Genomic DNA, 20,633 nt, shown 5'->3' with positions numbered 1-20,633 from the left:
GATAGATAGATGGATGGATGGATGGATGGATGGATGGATGTGCAGAACGTGGTGGTTACCTTTCATCATGTTTTCCTGAACAAAACTATAAACAAATCGAGTCTTGTAATATTGCAATCTGAGAGCATTTAACACATTTCAGCTAATAATTAACGATGATGATTGCGTGCGCATTTTTCTTACTGTTAAAGTGCATCAGATATAATAAGATCGGATGTCACGAGCGTGTAAATGTTTCTCATAATCCTGCGTCTGGTGCAGTGTGTGTGTGTGTGAGATAATAGGGGAGTCGACGAACTGTCCAAATATCAGATCAAATGTCATTTATTAAATCAGTGGGTTTCTTTTTTGCTCCAGTAATTCCCATGTGGTCGTTCTGATGGTGATGAACACTTGATGAATCAGATTTATTATTAGTAGGCGACACGAAATCTGCCCGCTTCGTTTGCACAAACTTCACCCACTATCGCTTTAGATTAGTGTCATTTCTTGGAAATTCGTGAACTGAATGTCCTGTTGTACATGAATTTGAACATCCAAACACAACTCGGCGCTTTCCCATCATTATTTTTGGAAGATTCCAACAACAATATCCAATTTCAGCAAGTAAACAAGCACGGAGTCAGATGAACGGAAATGACCCAGATAACCACGGTTCCACGCGTGACGTCATGTGAGATTAGCCCTGGGGCAAGGCTGCCTTTTTCCAGGATCTGGAAGCTGCAATTTATCGATAGTTTTGTGCTTGATAATAAAATAAGAAATAATTTATATTATTTTCCCCCCTGCTTTATTAATTCATTTTGATCGTTACTAATGATATATATTCATTTTAAAGCATTACAATAAGGCATTACATACACTTTATGCACCTTCCCATGTCAAAAATGCATACTATAGGTACAAAATATGTACCCTTGATATTTCCATATCAGCAACAAGGAAAAATAAAGTTTGGTATGTTTATTTCTGACAATGTACCCTGATTTTGTTTCATTCATTTTGTTTGGCAGAATAAAATCAGTGTTATTCCAAACAAAAATGTACTAAATCTATTACCTGTAGGGAAAAAGTGAGCTCCAGGTCTGTCTCCATCAGGCCACTGGGAGGGAGCATGTACTCATTGGACCTCAAGATACGTTTAGACCCCTGAGGACACAAATGTAGAAATGTAAGATTTTATAAATTTCCTGTAACAGAAACCAGAATTTCAAACTGCAGAACTGCCAGAGACACACAGTTGGGCCATTGACTAGAACCCTGAATTGCTCAGTAGTTCATAAGACACTGAAATGCTTAACTTATGAAAACTGATTAGATTTTCATTCAAAACATTACGGCAAAAGGAGACTATAGAGCCTGGTATAATCAGATCGTTTCTGAAATAAACTGACAAGCTTGATGGCAATTAAAAACCCACAGCTTCTTTCTAGACCTGTCCGACAATCATTTTTCCTCGAGGCATTGTTGGAGTAATTAGAGCAATCTGAGCTTCCACAGGCTGCAAATAAAATAAGTAAATAAGCAAAGGTTTCCCAACTGATGAAACGGTTGTGAAGTGTGTGTGATCTGTGCCACTGTGCCTTCCATGTCTCCAGAGGCTGAACCACCAGCTGCTTTGGCATCTGTCTAAGCCACCAGCTGCTGATGAGCCCTGCCAAGTGAAAGATACAAAAGGGACACAGTGCCAGTGTTGCCAACCCTACGTTCACACCGAATGCGACGAGAGCGACAAAACGACAGAAAGTCATTCATTTTCAATGTGAGCCAGCATCTGGGGTGGTGGGGGCCTCAGAATAAAGTTGAAGTCCAGGTAACCTTACGTTAATGCGCTATGACACGGCTCAGCAGCAACCAATCGGAATTTAGAAGTGCTCCACTCTAAAGAATCCCAGAGAACACAGTCGTGTAAATTTTGGTTCCCAAATCGCCTACCATGGAGGAGGAATTGATAATTGCAGTGGCGGATTTCCCCATTATTTATGATGCGTCCCAGTTTACATACAGAGATATTTTTAAAAAAAAGCATGGACCAAGGTGTCAGAAACTATAGGTGTTTCAAGTGCGTTAGTGAAGTGCATAATATTTTGTGACAATAGGAGTGAACTGCGTGCTAACTACCGCCACAGCATGCAAAACAGTGCTGGCTATTTACTTACATGTGACTTGAATGATGCTGTCGAACGGAAGGTATTACGCGACGACAGGCGTGTGTTGGAGATGTGAAAATGAAAGCAGTCATGGTATTGTGAACCAAAAATTTTAAATTATTTTAGTTATTTAAATTATTGTATTTTTATTAAGATATAAGATACCGCTTGGGTGGTACGGTGGTGTAGTGGTTAGCACTGTCGCCTCACAGCAAGAAGGTTCTGGGTTCGAGCCCATAGTCTCGTGTGGGTTTCCTCCGGGTGCTCCGGTTTCCCCCACAGTCCAAAGACATGCAGGTTAGGTTAACTGGTGACTCTAAATTGACCGTGAATGTGAATGGTTGTGTGTCCCTATGTGTCAGCCCTGTGATGATCTGGTGACTTGTCCAGGTTGTACCCCACCTCTCGCCCATAGTCAACTGGGATAGGCTCCAGCTTGCCCGTGACCCTGCACCAGTGGCGGCTGGTAGTCTTTCAAACAGGGGAGGCTGGTCGGTTATGATATTTCCAGATTTTAAAAGAAAAAAGAAAAAACACATCAGTTTTGCCCATACTCTTGCCTCTGATCTGGCTGATTGTTGGCAGGGTCACAAACTGTGAAATAACAGGTTCTTTTGGCCCATTAGCCTACTGTCCAATATACATGATGGTGGTGTTGGGGGGGGATATTTTAACATTTTATATTTTAAAATTGTGGCATGTTGTTTAAAAATTGATCATTATTGAAAGCAGCTCTTTGTCAGGAACCTCAGCATTCAATGACACTTTCCCTATATTTTACTTATTTTGACTGAGAAATGTTTTATTGACAATTTTGATAACCCTTCACTTTTAATCCAGGTCTGTGAAATGTTCTCGGCTGTGTTTTTGTTTAAAAATGTTTTCAAAATTGTAGCTGTGTTTAATTCATATCCAGAGAAATATATCTCATCTCATCTCATTATCTCTAGCCGCTTTATCCTGTTCTACAGGGTCGCAGGCAAGCTGGAGCCTATCCCAGCTGACTACGGGCGAAAGGCGGGGTACACCCTGGACAAGTCGCCAGGTCATCACAGGGCTGACACATAGACACAGACAACCATTCACACTCACATTCACACCTACGGTCAATTTAGAGTCACCAGTTAACCTAACCTGCATGTCTTTGGACTGTGGGGGAAACCGGAGCACCCGGAGGAAACCCACGCGGACACGGGGAGAACATGCAAACTCCACACAGAAAGGCCCTCGCCGGCCCCGGGGCTCGAACCCAGGACCTTCTTGCTGTGAGGCGACAGCGCTAACCACTACACCACCGTGCCGCCCAGAGAAATATATATTCCACTATAATATACTCAGCATAAACATTTTAAATAGATTTTATATTTTTGGTCCATCCATGACATATTACTAAAGTAGCCTATTTACTGTTGTTGATGTGGGTCACTTGCTGTTAGCCAATTCACTTTCTCGTACCAGGAGAGCTGAAAGGAACGAGTATTATTCCCTACCTTTTTCACCAAGTCAATTTGAGGCGTTGGTCTACCCTGCTCTTTAATTTTAATTTTTTCCTCGAAAGGAAGACTGGCAAATGGCTTCGCCAAAATTAAATCAGCAATACTTGGCATCCGTGCGCAGCTTTCTTGCTAGCTGACTAGCCCCCTCAAGTTCAAGTTCAGTCACTCAAATAAACGATATTTCTGGAACTAAGATAGCAAACTTGACAACACTATATTTACACTTTATTTACAATGAAAATATATACAAACTAAAAAAGCTGGTAGAAACCGTATGTAATGAATGAAATCGAAATGTAAGCTGATCTCTTACAATACACCACACCACCAGTGTTGCCAGATACTGCTGATGTTTTCCAGCCCAAAATATGCTCAAAACCCGCCAAAATGCACTTGAAACCGCCCAACTGAGCGGGGAATCGCCCAATCTGGCAACACTGCACACCACTTGCGAATCCGCATGGGACTGAACTGAAATTCACCGCTGCCTGTCTATAGTTGAAACGAGCTGTCAATCAAAGAAAATATCCGGCCGCTTTCACCAATCGCCAGTCTCCTCGCGGAAAGCTTTGCCATGTCCCTCCCATGTGAGGCTCGGAGTCCGTAGGCGGGCATTTTCGCAGTATTTGTCCAATAACCGTCTTGCATTTTGAGATTGAAAAGTGCATAGCTCCCAAATGCCATTGAAGTCCACTGAGGCTGGGAGTCCGTGAGACTCCATGGGCGGGCATTTTCGCAGTATTTATCCAATAACCATCTTGCATTTTGATATTGAAAGTGCGTAGCTCCCAATGCCATTGAAGTCCACTGAGGCTGGGCTGCATCGCGCTGTCACGAGGGGGAAAACTCACGCACACATTAGGCGAACTGGGGAAAGTTATAACGGAATGATTTTGCACTGTAGTTGGGTTGAGCACATATATTTCTATGATTCGATGTTCGTCATTTTTAGAGGAGGCTGAGCCTCCCTCGTTGTCTTAGAGCAATCGCCCGTGCCCTGCACAGGATAAGTGGTTACGGATAATGGATGGAAGATACCGCTTGATGTGTGTTTGCTTTGCGGCCCTTTTAAATAAAGTTTGCGAGACGCAGCATTCTGAATGAGCTTGTAGCCGCCTATTTCATCTACAGTACGTCACAGAGAGTCCACAAACTTTGACGCTCTCGCTGCATTTGGTGTGAACGTAGGGTAACTCCAGTGGCTAAATGCGCAGGCCTGTCGCTTCACATGCACACATACAGTACAAGCACAGCAGACTGGATTGATTTAAACTGAACAACTATTTGACAGTTATGACTTATGAAAGATTGGTGCAGTGAGAATGCGGTGCAGTACTTTTGTTCCTCCTCAGGTTGCGCTCTTCAGAACTGAGATTCATGTTCCCGGAATCTGTCAGAGCTCTTCGGGTCACAGCTCCACATGTTGCTTTCATGAATGGAACAACGTTTGTTTTTACATTCCACATTCCTTCGAGTTCTTATTTCAGACCTGGAATCTCTCCAACTTCTAGTATTTCTTCCTTTGGATGTTTGCACCAGATGGGATTGCCAGATATTCTGTTTTCTGTTCCTTATCTCTTATTACTGTGTTTGCTTGGTTTGTCTTTACATATTTATTTGTCTGGCTCTGGAGGTCCCACAGAAGCTTAGTTGTTTTCTGATCTTTCTGTAGGACTGTGGAGTATTCAGCCAATATGATGGAGCTGTATACCATCACTGCCACTTGGTTGTTTTTCTCATGCTTTCCCGTCTGCATCTTTGCAACGTGCTACGTAGTGCGAGATTATCTCAGGAACTTCTTTACCTAGTGTGTACTTTCTTTTCTGTTTTGATACACCCTGCTTTGACTGAGCTAGCACTTTCTGCTTGCTCTGCCTCTGCACTAACCTTTAGATTGTCATGTCCAACCATTAGTGAAACGTTCTCGTAGCTGCTATCTGTTGGCGGTGCATTCCACAAAGGTTTAATCTACCATGACACCTCCTCCGTTACAACGTTATCCTATCTGTTTAAGGCCTTCTTTTAGAAGCGCATACTTCAAGGCCATTGTTTTCAAGTCGATGTGACACTTCTTAATTCCCTTCACAGTTGGTGCATCTTTTGGGTGGTGGATGTTAGAGTAGGAGCTGTTGATATCAGCAACCATATCTAGTATTTAAGCATGGGGGTTGTGAGGTTCAGAGCATGTGGATAACCTATTTCTTCTTAGGTTTCCTCAATTCAATGGTGGCGTAACAAGAACTGGCAATGCTATGAGAGGTTTTATGTCCACTGCTGTTAAAATGGTTCATCACTGGAAATGAGGAATCCTTAGTAGGGGACTGGGCCAGCGGTAGTTCAGTGGTTAATGTTCTAGTCTACTGAGTTCAAATCCAAACACCACCAAGCTGTCACTATGGGGCCCTTGAGCAAAACTCTTAACCCTCCCTACTCCATGGGTTCTGTATCTCTGACCTCAGCTTCCTAACAACCTGGGACATGCAACGAAAATAATTTCACTGTGCTATATTTATATATGTGACAGTACTCTCTTGCCAGGGATAGAATAAACAACTGCAGTAGAGATTCATGAGGAGTGAAGGCTGACCAGAATGAATCCTTTAGGGACCGTGATTGTACAACCCCGATTCCAAAAAAGTTGGGACAAAGTACAAATTGTAAATAAAAACGGACTGCAGTGATGTAGAAGTTTCAAAATTCCATATTTTATTCAGAATAGAACATAGATGACATATCAAATGTTTAAACTGAGAAAATGTATCATTTAAAGAGAAAAATTAGGTGATTTTAAATTTCATGACAACAACACATCTCAAAAAAGTTGGGACAAGGCCATGTTTACCACTGTGAGACATCCCCTTTTCTCTTTACAACAGTCTGTAAACGTCTGGGGACTGAGGAGACAAGTTGCTCAAGTTTAGGGATAGGAATGTTAACCCATTCTTGTCTAATGTAGGATTCTAGTTGCTCAACTGTCTTAGGTCTTTTTTGTCGTATCTTCCGTTTTATGATGCGCCAAATATTTTCTATGGGTGAAAGATCTGGACTGCAGGCTGGCCAGTTCAGTACCCGGACCCTTCTTCTGCGCAGCCATGATGCTGTAATTGATGCAGTATGTGGTTTGGCATTGTCATGTTGGAAAATGCAAGGTCTTCCCTGAAAGAGGCGTCGTCTGGATGGGAGCATATGTTGCTCTAGAACCTGGATATACCTTTCAGCATTAATGGTGTCTTTCCAGATGTGTAAGCTGCCCATGCCACACGCACTAATGCAACCCCATACCATCAGAGATGCAGGCTTCTGAACTGAGCGCTGATAACAACTTGGGTCGTCCTTCTCCTCTTTAGTCCGAATGACACGGCGTCCCTGATTTCCATAAAGAACTTCAAATTTTGATTCGTCTGACCACAGAACAGTTTTCCACTTTGCCACAGTCCATTTTAAATGAGCCTTGGCCCAGAGAAGACGTCTGCGCTTCTGGATCATGTTTAGATACGGCTTCTTCTTTGAACTATAGAGTTTTAGCTGGCAACGGCGGATGGCACGGTGAATTGTGTTCACAGATAATGTTCTCTGGAAATATTCCTGAGCCCATTTTGTGATTTCCAATACAGAAGCATGCCTGTATGTGATGCAGTGCCGTCTAAGGGCCCGAAGATCACGGGCACCCAGTATGGTTTCTCGGCCTTGACCCTTACGCACAGAGATTCTTCCAGATTCTCTGAATCTTTTGATGATATTATGCACTGTAGATGATGATATGTTCAAACTCTTTGCAATTTTACACTGTCGAACTCCTTTCTGATATTGCTCCACTATTTGTCGGTGCAGAATTAGGGGGATTGGTGATCCTCTTCCCATCTTTACTTCTGAGAGCTGCTGCCACTCCAAGATGCTCTTTTTATACCCAGTCATGTTAATGACCTATTGCCAATTGGCCTAATGAGTTGCAATTTGGTCCTCCAGCTGTTCCTTTTTTTGTACCTTTAACTTTTCCAGCCTCTTATTGCCCCTGTCCCAACTTTTTTGAGATGTGTTGCTGTCATGAAATTTCAAATGAGCCAATATTTGGCATGAAATTTCAAAATGTCTCACTTTCGACATTTGATATGTTGTCTATGTTCTATTGTGAATACAATATCAGTTTTTGAGATTTGTAAATTATTGCATTCCGTTTTTATTTACAATTTGTACTTTGTCCCAACTTTTTTGGAATCGGGGTTGTAATGTGCATCTCTTCGTGCATTCTCACTGGTTATAAGCCACAGTACTGGAGACATATTTGAGAGACCATTCACTTCACAAACGTGTTTGATACTTTTGTGGTGTCTGGGGAAAATAAGCAAAGTCGCCAAAACAGTCTGCTGATCATCTTGGAATAGTATAGTTAGTAAAGTATAATATCAGCTATAGTTTTATGTGTTTGACAATATGCCAGAACCAGAGGAATTCCAGATGCCTGAATATTTAAAAAATGTTGGCTCTCCGATACAAGTCATATACAATCTCAAGATCTGTGAGACCTCAGATGGAAGAAGAGATGCATTGACCTTTAAACAAACCATAATGAAAAATACAGTATATTTGTCGCTACTGTATAAAGATATAGACTTTGTGTGAGTCAGCAAAATGTATTCGGTCTAAAGTTAATAAAACAAAGGCAGGAAAGCATTACGGCTGATAAAAACAGCTTCAGTCTTCATAACAAGCTCCCATCTTGTTTTCATTTCCTTCCGAAACGGTCTTTGGAAACCACACAATGAATCGATCCAATGTTCGTGAAGCAATAAAGCATTTGAAGATCTTGGTTTTCGTCGTCACAGTACACAGAAAAGAAAGGTTATAGAGACAAGATGAGAAAAGACGTGAAGGACATAGGAAAGGGAGACTGAGAAATGACTCTGAGAAGCTTCATAGAATAAATATGCACACACACACACATCCATAACGGACGTGATGAAAAGCTCTCAACGATCCAGCCTTCAGGGAAAGTGCTTACCAACTCACACTCTCTAAGCATGAGTGGAGATAAAGCGGATGAGGGTTTGTCTGCGTCATCAGGCCTTTGGCAGAAATATAGCCAAGTCTGAAAATCTCAGGTTCTTTTTCACATTTATCAACTCGTTCCATCTGCTGTTCTCTGGTCTATCGTTTCTCCAAAGACAGCAAAAACTGATTTAGTCCACACAGAGGGGAATCATTAGGGAAAGAAACACTGGATATTCTTAGTCAGTCTGATATACAAGTCACTTTCAAAGGCTTCACTGCCAGTAATCTCTGACTTCCTTCTCTGTGGCAGATTAAGTGCTTGGAAAGCTCCACTTCCATCTCTTTCATGACCTTCCTTGAACTGGTGAAAAGGCTACAGAATCCTGTCATGCACTAATTTTCTACTGTTCAGCAAACAGCAGCCAATTAGGGAAGGCAAATAATAATGATCGATATTGATTCTGGAGTGTCTCTTTGGAAATGATCCTCACGTAAAAATACTAATACCAAATGTTGGCCTTAATTATAATATTTGAAATGAAATGAAATTTAGGAGGCGGCACGGTGGTGTAGTGGTTAGCGCTGTCGCCTCACAGCAAGAAGGTCCTGGGTTTGAACCCAGCGACCGATGAGGGCCTTTCTGTGCGGAGTTTGCATGTTCTCCCCGTGTCCGCGTGGGTTTCCTCCGGGTGCTCTGGTTTCCCCCACAGTCCAAAGACATGCAGGTTAGGTTAACTGGTGACTCTAAATTGACCGTAGGTGTGAATGTGAGTGTGAATGGTTGTCTGTGTCTATGTGTCAGCCCTGTGATGACCTGGCGACTTGTCCAGGGTGTACCCCGCCTTTCGCCCGTAGTCAGCTGGGATAGGCTCCAGCTTGCCTGCGACCCTGTAGAACAGGATAAAGCGGCTAGAGATGATGAGATGAGATGAGAAATTAAATTTAAACGTTGTTGCAAATAACTGCACAGCATCAAATTTATTGCTCCTTCCCACCCTTCGATCACTCCATATATACACAGAGGCATGCTAGAAGTAAGAAAGAAACTTGATGGGGCATATGACTATAGTAAAATAATTCCCGACAGGGAGGTGTGACACAACCCAATGTGTACTGGAGTTATTATCACCACCCCAAAGTTGATTATATTCCTACATCATCGCATTCATCTTATATGACAGTAATTCATCAATAATCGTATGTTTTACTCCTATTTTTACCTTGCCCGCGGGTATAGAATAAGCGGGGTGAGGTATTATTTTCAGTCGGGTTTCTTTGTTTTTTTGTAAACAGTATTATGGGAAAACAGCTGGATCAATCTTTATGAAACTTTCAGGATAGATGAGCATTGGTCTCAAATAGAACCTCCAACATTTTGAGGGTCATCCGGTCAAGGTCACCAAAAAGGTCAAAATCATTTTTGTTGTGGCTACTGCCTTATATACAGGCGCTAGCCACTACGTCATCGTGCTGTAAGAATGTAAGAGCGTAACGATCGCTCACTGTGCATGTGCATGCACGTGTTCCGATTAAAATGGCCGGTGAGTGTATACAATTTGGTTCACCATTCAAAATAAATGGACTAGACTAAAGAAATTGCTTTCAGACATGTTTATGCTTACTACAGAGGGAAAGTGCGTTCCACTGAGCTCTAGCGCCACGCCATTTCCAGGAAACAAGAGTTTCGGTCATGGCAACAGCGTGTGTATGTCAGCCTTGGCTCGGAGGTTTCAGTTTCAAAAACTGTAAGAGGTAAGAGTAGAATAATATAAAGTACAGACACTTGGTATATTTTACGTCTGTGATTTTTAAATTGTTCATTTTTGGATTACACTTCATTTTTGTGGCTACTGCCTCATAGAGTAAATATATATGCTATAGTTACTGTATGGACATGGGATCAGAAAACAATTTTATTTATAAGCAGTAGCCACATGTACCCATAGGGTGCCTTTTTTTTCATGATATCTTCCTTCATATTCATCATAAGTGCTACCGGGTGAGGTTTATTTTGCCTGACAACACTTGTTCTTTCATTGATTTACTGTTGTGAAACATCTGTAAAACTAGTTCGTGCTTGTTATCGCTTACATTATAGCGGCAATAATAGTCGTTTCCCCTCACCAGCCTCTCTTTCTCTCTTCAAGTTTAAAAGACAAAAATATACACCTTGTCATGCTAGAGAGAAAGCGCAAAGTGCAAATCTTTACCTCTGACTGTTAAATCACTGACGCTGACACCTTCCAAAATTGCTAAATAATCATCTCCTTACAGAAAACTTCACTGAAGTGATTACACGTCTTAAGAATCTGTTCATGTGTGACGTCCTCTATACAAGTCCCTGTGAAAGTTGTTACTCATCTCATCTCATTATCTGTAGCCGCTTTATCCTGTTCTACAGGGTCGCAGGCAAGCTGGAGCCTATCCCAGCTGACTACGGGCGAAAGGCGGGGTACACCCTGGACAAGTCGCCAGGTCATCACAGGGCTGACACATAGACACAGACAACCATTCACACTCATATTCACACCTACGGTCAATTTAGAGCCACCAGTTAACCTAACCTGCATGTCTTTGGACTGTGGGGGAAACCGGAGCACCCGGAGGAAACCCACGCGGACACAGGGAGAACATGCAAACTCCGCACAGAAAGGCCCTCGCTGGCCACGGGGCACGAACCCAGACCTTCTTGCTGTGAGGTGACAACGCTAACCACTACACCACCGTGCCACCCCTGAATGATTTATGGGTCTGTCTCAGAAACTGGTCTCTCATTTGGGACATTATGGTCAAAAAATAAATTTTCTAATTTTACTATTTTTTTTTGCATTTACCTAACACTCAATGTTTCTTTTGTCATGTTTAATAAGAATAAAGATAGCATCTTGCTTTATCTGGCCTCCACTGTGGAAATTTTTTTTTGATTACAATTCAAATGCTTTTGTAAAATTGATTTACATATAAAATAACTACATCATGAAGAATTAAAGCCCCTCCTTCACAGATGAGTGAAAATGTTGAATAAATTTCCTCTTTTTGATTGCTTGGGTTAAAAATGCCAAGTTATGATGACTGAATTGATTATTCACTTAAATATGAATAATATGATACATTTTGGGTATTTGATATGGCGAAATAGGACACAATGGAAAAATCAAGAACACACCGGAAAGATGAGAATAACGGCGGTGGTAAAAGAACAGCGACTGTACCGGCTGTAGGTCGCACGGGTCTCTGCTGCGGCGCGTGAGCAACGGGACATCACTACCGCACCGGACGGAGCGCGAGGCGGGGGCGGGGCAAAATGACTGGCCGTAGATTCTATCAAAAGTTCGATCTAAATTGACCATGGTTGCAAAATATTGGCCAAAAATACGTAAACACTACGAAATATGAAAGTAAGATGAAAAACATTCTATTGCCTTATACTGCAAGACTAAAACAAAACTGTCAGAACTCACCTTTTCAGTGATAACGCCCGAACAGATCACTCGCGTAACAGAAAGACCGCAAATGGAAGCACGATCAACTTCTAACTGCTGGAGTGGAAAATTCCATTCTACACATGCAAATTGTTAATGTGTGTCCTTCCCCGCACACAAATAACACGCTACGGTAAAAAATAAACCACAACTCATTTTATAGCTCAGAAATTCACACAAGACCAGCTACCATCGTAACATATTCTGTACGAAACATATTCTATACCTAACTTTCAGCATTCATTTTAAAAAACAAAATCACAGATTTATAACTAAACTTTTATATGGCGTAGTGATTTTAAGTTACTACTTTTGGTGAGGTAGTGACCTTGACCCTGAGGCTTTCCGTTTAGATCAAAACACACGATCGTATTGGTTTTGGGTTTGCGGAAAACAGAGTTACAACGGTGATCAAATATTTTGCATGATGTTTTATTACGGTTATGATTATTCTGTGAACGCACCAATCTTTAGGTGTATAAAGTTACAACTTAAAATACAATTAGTGATAACTGTAGACTTTTCAGTGGACTACAACCTTTTTAAGGGAATGCGATGTAGTCAACCATTTATCATGTCCCAGATCAAGCCAGATCATTTTATTTCAAATTAAAACCAACATCACCATTCAAAACCGTATAGTTTATTGACTGTGAGTATATTTAATGGGTACCCCCACAGTACACAGTTTCTGAGACAGACCCAGATATATATATATATATATATATATATATATATATATATATATATATATATATATATATATATATATTCTATCCACATTCACTGGATATGAGCAATCACATGCTCTGATTGGCTACTCTACTACTAGGCTATCAGTTCATATACTGTCAGTAGAGAAAAACAAAATGGCGGAGCGTGTTGCTGATCCAACCGAGGACGAAATAAAAACTCTACTTGAAAACAAAACCCCCCAAAAATTAAAAAAGCAACAAAATATGGAATAAAAGTATTTGATGGTTTTTTTTTTATTTTTCAAGAATTATTATTATTATTATTATTATTATTATTATTATTATAGCATTTTTCACAAATTGCTCCTGTCATTTCGCCGGTTTGTTTACATTCTAAGCGGAAATTATTTTGTCAGACGTTTTGTATGAAGTTTTTATTTGTCAACTTTGAAAAAAAAATAAAAAATAAAAACGCTCTGTTTCTCAAAATCCAGTGAATGTACTTTTTATAAATTAGTTATTCCACTCAATCTCGTCATACATGGCTTATAGACAACTCAGCACTACGCGTCTCGTCGGGTATCGGCTCATGTATGACTCGATTTTGTGGAATAACTGTTAATTATACTTAAATTTCTAGAATATTCAAATGGTTTTGAGTTTTATTTGACATTTTGTAAAATTTGTTAGAAATCAACAATTCTGCTAAGCAGTTATAACTGAGAAACTTCTAGAGCCTCTAGTAAGTACCTGTGAGAGTGGGAGTGGCTTTGGATGAAGCCAGCACACTACATTTAAACGGGCAGCGAAATCGGCTAAATTTGTAAAGGTCCAGTTATGTAAAATTTCATCTAATCTCATCTCATTATCTGTAGTCGCTTTATCCTGTTCTACAGGGTTGCAGACAAGCTGGAGCCTATCCCAGCTGACTACGGGCGAAAGGCGGGGTACACCCTGGACAAGTCACCAGGTCATCACAGGGCTGACACATAGACACAGACAACCATTCACACTCACATTCACACCTACGGTCAATTTAGAGTCACCAGTTATCCTAACCTGCATGTCTTTGGACTGTGGGGGAAACTGGAGCACCCGGAGGAAACCCACGCGGACACGGGGAGAACATGCAAACTCCGCACAGAAAGGCCCTCACCAGCCACGGGGCTCGAACCCAGGACCTTCTTGCTGTGAGGCGACAGCGCTAACCACTACACCACCGTGCCACCCTGTCTGACATATTTGCTAATAAAATTAGTTGGTTCTATTTCCCAAAATATCACCATGACTGACCAGGATAATGCAGTTACTGGAGATAAATGAACGCAGTAAATGCTGCATGAGAAACTTGTATACTCACATGTTAATGAACATGGCTGCTGATCTGATGAACTACCTTCAGCCATGTAATTTACATAAATTTGCCTGGATAAACAACAATAGAGGATCTGCTACAGAAGCTACACTTGTTAATGTTTTTAAAAAAAAACACAGTCTCACTGAACTGTCCTTTTTTCCATACACTGAACAGCTTAGATGCAGTAATTTTTCAAGTGCTTGGTTTGGTGCGCTGAAATACTTTGCTGGGTCTACATCTGGACGGAGGTCCACCCCTGCTACATTAGGTGAACAGGAGGAAAGCAAAAGTAATGGGAGTAATTTGTTAATTTGAGCTGTGCACTGACTTGTAGAAAACAGAGCTTATGCAAAAACACTTATAGCTGCAGCTGTGATGAGAAAGAAAGGCAGGCTACGCTTCCTGTTTTGTTAGCAGACTCACATGAACCATCTAATCTCCCAATAAACCCACAGTCTTTAATATGAGACGTCATATTGTTCCATTCCTCCATAGAGTTCGGATATAACTAATTTTAGTATAAATACAGAGGTGATTATAGAAAATCGCGTGCTGATTGGTCGAGAGATTCGCACTATTTCTCAATAATCACCTCAAGCGACTCGGCAAAATGGCGGCCAATCACTTTGTCACCGTAAGTGAGGAAGAATTAGAAATTATGAAAGAAAATGCTGTTCCTAAAAGCACTAAAGATGCTACAAAGTTTGGTCTAAAACTACAACCCCGATTCCAAAAAAGTTGGGACAAAGTAAAAATTGTAAATAAAAACGGAATGCAATAATTTACAAATCTCAAAAACTGATATTGTATTCACAATAGAACATAGACAACATATCAAATGTCGAAAGTGAGACATTTTGAAATTTCATGCCAAATATTGGCTCATTTGAAATTTCATGACAGCAACACATCTCAAAAAAGTTGGGACAGGGGCAATAAGAGGCTGGAAAAGTTAAAGGTACAAAAAAGGAACAGCTGGAGGACCAAATTGCAACTCATTAGGTCAATTGGCAATAGGTCATTAACATGACTGGGTATAAAAAGAGCATCTTGGAGTGGCAGCGGCTCTCAGAAGTAAAGATGGGAAGAGGATCACCAATCCCCCTAATTCTGCACCGACAAATAGTGGAGCAATATCAGAAAGGAGTTCGACAGTGTAAAATTGCAAAGAGTTTGAACGTATCATCATCTACAGTGCATAATATCATCAAAAGATTCAGAGAATCTGGAAGAATCTCTGTGCGTAAGGGTCAAGGCCGGAAAACCATACTGGGTGCCCGTGATCTTTGGGCCCTTAGACGGCACTGCATCACATACAGGCATGCTTCTGTATTGGAAATCACAAAATGGGCTCAGGAATATTTCCAGAGAACATTATCTGTGAACACAATTCACCGTGCCATCCGCCGTTGCCAGCTAAAACTCTATAGTTCAAAGAAGAAGCCGTATCTAAACATGATCCAGAAGCGCAGACGTCTTCTCTGGGCCAAGGCTCGTTTAAAATGGACTGTGGCAAAGTGGAAAACTGTTCTGTGGTCAGACGAATCAAAATTTGAAGTTCTTTATGGAAATCAGGGACGCCGTGTCATTCGGACTAAAGAGGAGAAGGACGACCCAAGTTGTTATCAGCGCTCAGTTCAGAAGCCTGCATCTCTGATGGTATGGGGTTGCATTAGTGCGTGTGGCATGGGCAGCTTACACATCTGGAAAGACACCATCAATGCTGAAGGGCATATCCAGGTTCTAGAGCAACATATGCTCCCATCCAGACGACGTCTCTTTCAGGGAAGACCTTGCATTTTCCAACATGACAATGCCAAACCACATACTGCATCAATTACAGCACCATGGCTGCGTAGAAGAAGGGTCCGGGTACTGAACTGGCCAGCCTGCAGTCCAGATCTTTCACCCATAGAAAACATTTAGCGCATCATAAAACGGAAGATACGACAAAAAAAACCTAAGACAGTTGAGCAACTAGAATCCTACATTAGACAAGAATAGGTTAACATTCCTATCCCTAAACTTGAGCAACTTGTCTCCTCAGTCCCCAGACGTTTACAGACTGTTGTAAAGAGAAAAGGGGATGTCTCACAGTGGTAAACATGGCCTTGTCCCAACTTTTTTGAGATGTGTTGTTGTCATGAAATTTAAAATCACCTAATTTTTCTCTTTAAATGATACATTTTCTCAGTTTAAACATTTGATGTGTCATCTATGTTCTATTCTGAATAAAATATGGAATTTTGAAACTTCTACATCATTGCATTCCGTTTTTATTTACAATTTGTACATTGTCCCAACTTTTTTGGAATCGGGGTTGTATTCAAAGGTACGGTGGAATTGTGATTTATTTTATCTGTTTCAAAACTAAGTATTTTATGTGAGCCGGCATAGATAAGTGACACAAGTCTGCACACCTTTATTATATTTGCATGCCGCTTTTGAAGTTTGAAATTAATTATTTTTAAATATGATTTTTAAAAAAAAATTAACTGTGTATTTATACTAAAACATCCACTTCAGGCTTGGTGAATAATTGTTAAATAATGCAGACCCTTCCAGAAGACACTGATTGACTGGAACTAAACACCTTGATGTAACAGGTTTAACTTCCCTAAATTGATCTTCTAGACGGCAATAAAAAAGATTTCCACCCTTAATGAAGCTGTTAAGGATCTGACTTCTGAGCCAGAATAAAATCAAAAGCTGAGACATAGTATAGTTATTTCTTGTACTTCAGCTCTCCTTTCTTGTGAGATCATCAATCCCATGATGGTTTGAAACAGGGGTCGAATTTAAACTCTCAGAACACATGACCCACAACTGAACTTAATTATTGGGTTCAAGTTTAGTGTTCATTTATACAGAATAAGAGCCTGTTTGTGTCAGGAGTGCACACACACACACACACACACACACACACACACATAAAGCGACCTGTGAAGAATGTTGAGGGCCTCCTAGTGCTTCTGAACTAATCCTCTAAGCATATCCCAGCATGCATCATTTCAGCTCCCACCCCTCTCGCTCCACCGTTCCCACTGAACAAGCTGTCACCCTGGCAACAGCTACCAGTTTCCACGGTGCCGGGTGTGAAGGGTTTGTGCGGATGCACACAAAAGGCAAAAAAGAGACACATAATGGAAACACACTCGCTTTGTCATACCTGAATCTTGACAGCGATGACCACAGAGTTGAGTTCCCGGTCCAGCTCCTTCAAAACAATCAGCTTCTTCAGTGTGAGGCTGCACAGCCTGGGAGAGGAGGGGAGGAGGGGAAGAGGCAAGGAACGAGAGAGAAGACAGAGATACTCATTAGATGTCTTATTGCCACCTACCACCAACACCTGAGCCCCTCGTCCCCAAAACACATTTTCTTTGAAATGTTTTCTTTCATTTCCTGTTATACACACACACACACACACACATATATATATATATATATATATATATATATATATATATATATATATATATAAATGTGTGTGTGTGTACAAATACGATTCACTACACTTCATTTTCATCACGCTACCATTAAAAACACAAAACTGCTTGTCTTTATTCCTCAAAATGTACATATATTTTCTCATCTCATCATCTCTAGCCGCTTTATCCTTTTACAGGGTCGCAGGCAAGCTGGAGCCTATCCCAGCTGACTATGGGCGAAAGGCGGGGTACACCCTGGACAAGTCGCCAGGTCATCACAGGGCTGACACAGAGACACAGACAACCATTCACACTCACATTCACACCTACGGTCAATTTAGAGTCACCAGTTAACCTAACCTGCATGTCTTTGGACTGTGGGGGAAACCGGAGCACCCGGAGGAAACCCACGCGGACACGGGGAGAACATGCAAACTCCACACAGAAAGGCCCTCGCTGGCCACGGGGCTCGAACCCAGGACCTTCTTGCTGTGAGGCGACAGCGCTAACCACTACACCACCGTGCCGCCCTACATATATTTTATTTAAAAAAATGATCTGCTTCCTTAATCGTCACATTAAAGGGCTCTTTTAAATGTTAAAGTAAGTGAATAAATAAAATAAAATAAAATAAATACAACCCCAAATTAGAATCGCAAAGTTGCAACATCATGGAAAATGCAAATTAAAAAAGAAAGCAATGATTTTTGAATTTACTCTGGCATGTATTTTATTGGAGACAGTATGAATCCAAGACATTTCCTGTTTTCTCTGGTCAACTTAATTTCATTTGTTAATATACATCCATTTCTACGTTTCAGGCTGACAACAGTTTCCAAAAAAGTTGGGACGGGGTAAATTTCGGGCTAGTAATGAGGTAAAAACAATTAAATAATGATCTGATTTGAAACAGGTGATGTGAACAGGTGACTGTAATCATGATTTGGTCCAAAATCAGTATCCAGGAAAGGCCGAGTCTTTAAGGAGCAAAGACGGGCCGAGGATCTCCAGTTTGTCAACAATTGCGTAAGAAAATTATTGAAATGTTTAAAAACAATGTTCCTCAAAGAAAGATACAAATGGATTTGGATATTTCACCTTCTACGGTGCATAATATCATTAAACGATTCCAGGAATCTGGCAGACTTTCAGTGCGTAAAGGGAAAGGGCACAAGCCTAAGCTGAACACCTGTGATCTCTGATCGCTCAGACGGCACTGAATCAAGAACCATCGTTAATCTACAGCTGATATAACCACATGGGCTCAGGATTACTTTGGCAAACCTTTGTCAAGCACTACAATACGGAGTTACATCCGTAGGTGCCAGTTAAAACTTTACTGTGAAAAAAGGAAGCTGCGTCCAGAAGCTCGGACGGTACTGTCAAACAAGGTGTTGTTGTATTGTTTTGAGTGTAATACAGGTCAAAAATTATTTACAACTCATTGTTTTCAGTTCTACTTTCAATTTCACCATCCCATCCCAACTTTTCCTGATTTTGGGGTTGTAAATAAGCCATCACTATGAACAAACAAACAGACAATTCAAATATATACACTACCGTTCAAAAGTTTGGGGTCACTTTGAAATGTCCTTATTTTTGAAAGAAAAGCACTGTTCTTTTCAATGAAGATCACTTTAAACTAATCAGAAATCCACTCTATACATTGCTAATGTGGTAAATGACTATTCTAGCTGCAAATGTCTGGTTTTTGGTGCAATATCTCCATAGGTGTATAGAGGCCCATTTCCAGCAACTCTCACTCCAGTGTTCTAATGGTACAATGTGTTTGCTCATTGCCTCAGAAGGCTAATGGATGATTAGAAAACCCTTGTACAATCATGTTAGCACAGCTGAAAACAGTTGAGCTCTTTAGAGAAGCTATAAAACTGACCTTCCTTTGAGCAGATTGAGGCTACATCCACACGACAACGGCAACGAGATGTTATTTAAAAATATATCGCGTCCAAATGGGCAACGATCAGTAAAATATCAGGTCCATATTGCAACGCAACGCTTGCTGAAAACGATGCAATACACATGCCACACCTCTAGGGGCGCTGTAAGACGGTCCCTTCAGAGACACCAGAACAATAGAAGAAGTAAGGACGCATGCACATAAACTATTATGCGCGAGACTTCATATTAGCCACAAAGTCAGGAAAATCTGTTCGTAAAATTACATTATAATGACCAAATACAATGAAAAGTATTTTTCCAGTCTCACCTGTGAAAGGTAATCCCATGTGATCTCGTTTGGACGGTAAACCTGTTGGTACAGTTAAACGCAGCTAATCTTTATTCTCCGCTTTGACCTATCCAATATGGCGGCGAGGATGACGTATGATTCTACGCGGAAGGCGGCGTCTTTAATGGTCCGGAATAAATTGAATGCTACACGTTGATGGATTAATTTGCTCTTCTACGCCCTTTTTGAGGAATGTATTGTAGGACTTAAACCCACATCTCAAGAGGTGAGATCGCTCCTTTTTTTCCCTATTTTTGCTGGCGGGATTGACTCTGCCCTAAGGGCTATTCTCTCTCCCTCTCTCCCTCTCTCTCTCTCTCTCTGACTTTGCACCATTACACAATAAATATTCACAGTGAAAATATTTTGTAAGCGCGTTTCATGAACCAAGTTATAGGATTTGTTGACAACTCGCATCGAGTTCGTTACACTTCTACCCGGCGTGAAGCACTCACAGTCATGTGGTTGTGACGTCATCGTAAACAAATCCGTTCTACTCATCCAGACGACTTCGCAACGGCGCCGTTGCCAGATCTTTCCACTCTGGAACCCGTTCTCAAAAAGATTGCGTTTTGGGCACCCAAAACACCGGTGCCGTGTGGACGCCAGGCCTAAACGATAAGCAATTGTATCGGAGTCACCTGAATCCGTTGCCGTGTGGACAGGGCCTGAGTTTCTGGAGCATCACATTTGTGGGGTCGATTAAATGCTCAAAATGGCCAGAAAAATGTCTTGACTATATTTTCTATTCATTTTACAACTTATGGTGGTAAATAAAAGTGTGACTT

At 41.1% G+C, this 20,633-nt stretch overlaps 1 protein-coding gene across 2 annotated transcripts in view; it reads right to left on the bottom strand.

Moving 5' to 3' along the window:
* Window positions 1-20,633, bottom strand: part of si:ch211-126j24.1 (phosphofurin acidic cluster sorting protein 2) — a 207,135-nt gene that overhangs the window by 104,316 nt on the left and 82,186 nt on the right. For both annotated transcript variants that reach the window (XM_060941491.1, XM_060941492.1), the window contains exons 2-3: window positions 17,339-17,426; window positions 1,060-1,149 (exon numbers count right to left, since the gene is read on the bottom strand). In XM_060941491.1, the coding sequence (XP_060797474.1) occupies window positions 1,060-1,149; window positions 17,339-17,426 (178 nt within the window). The remainder of the gene's footprint in view (window positions 1-1,059; window positions 1,150-17,338; window positions 17,427-20,633) is intronic.

The sequence above is a fragment of the Neoarius graeffei genome, chromosome 15 (genome assembly GCF_027579695.1).
Source record: "Neoarius graeffei isolate fNeoGra1 chromosome 15, fNeoGra1.pri, whole genome shotgun sequence".
In the NCBI taxonomy this organism is placed as follows: Eukaryota; Metazoa; Chordata; class Actinopteri; order Siluriformes; family Ariidae; genus Neoarius; species Neoarius graeffei.
This window is presented reverse-complemented; position numbering and strand designations above follow the sequence as displayed.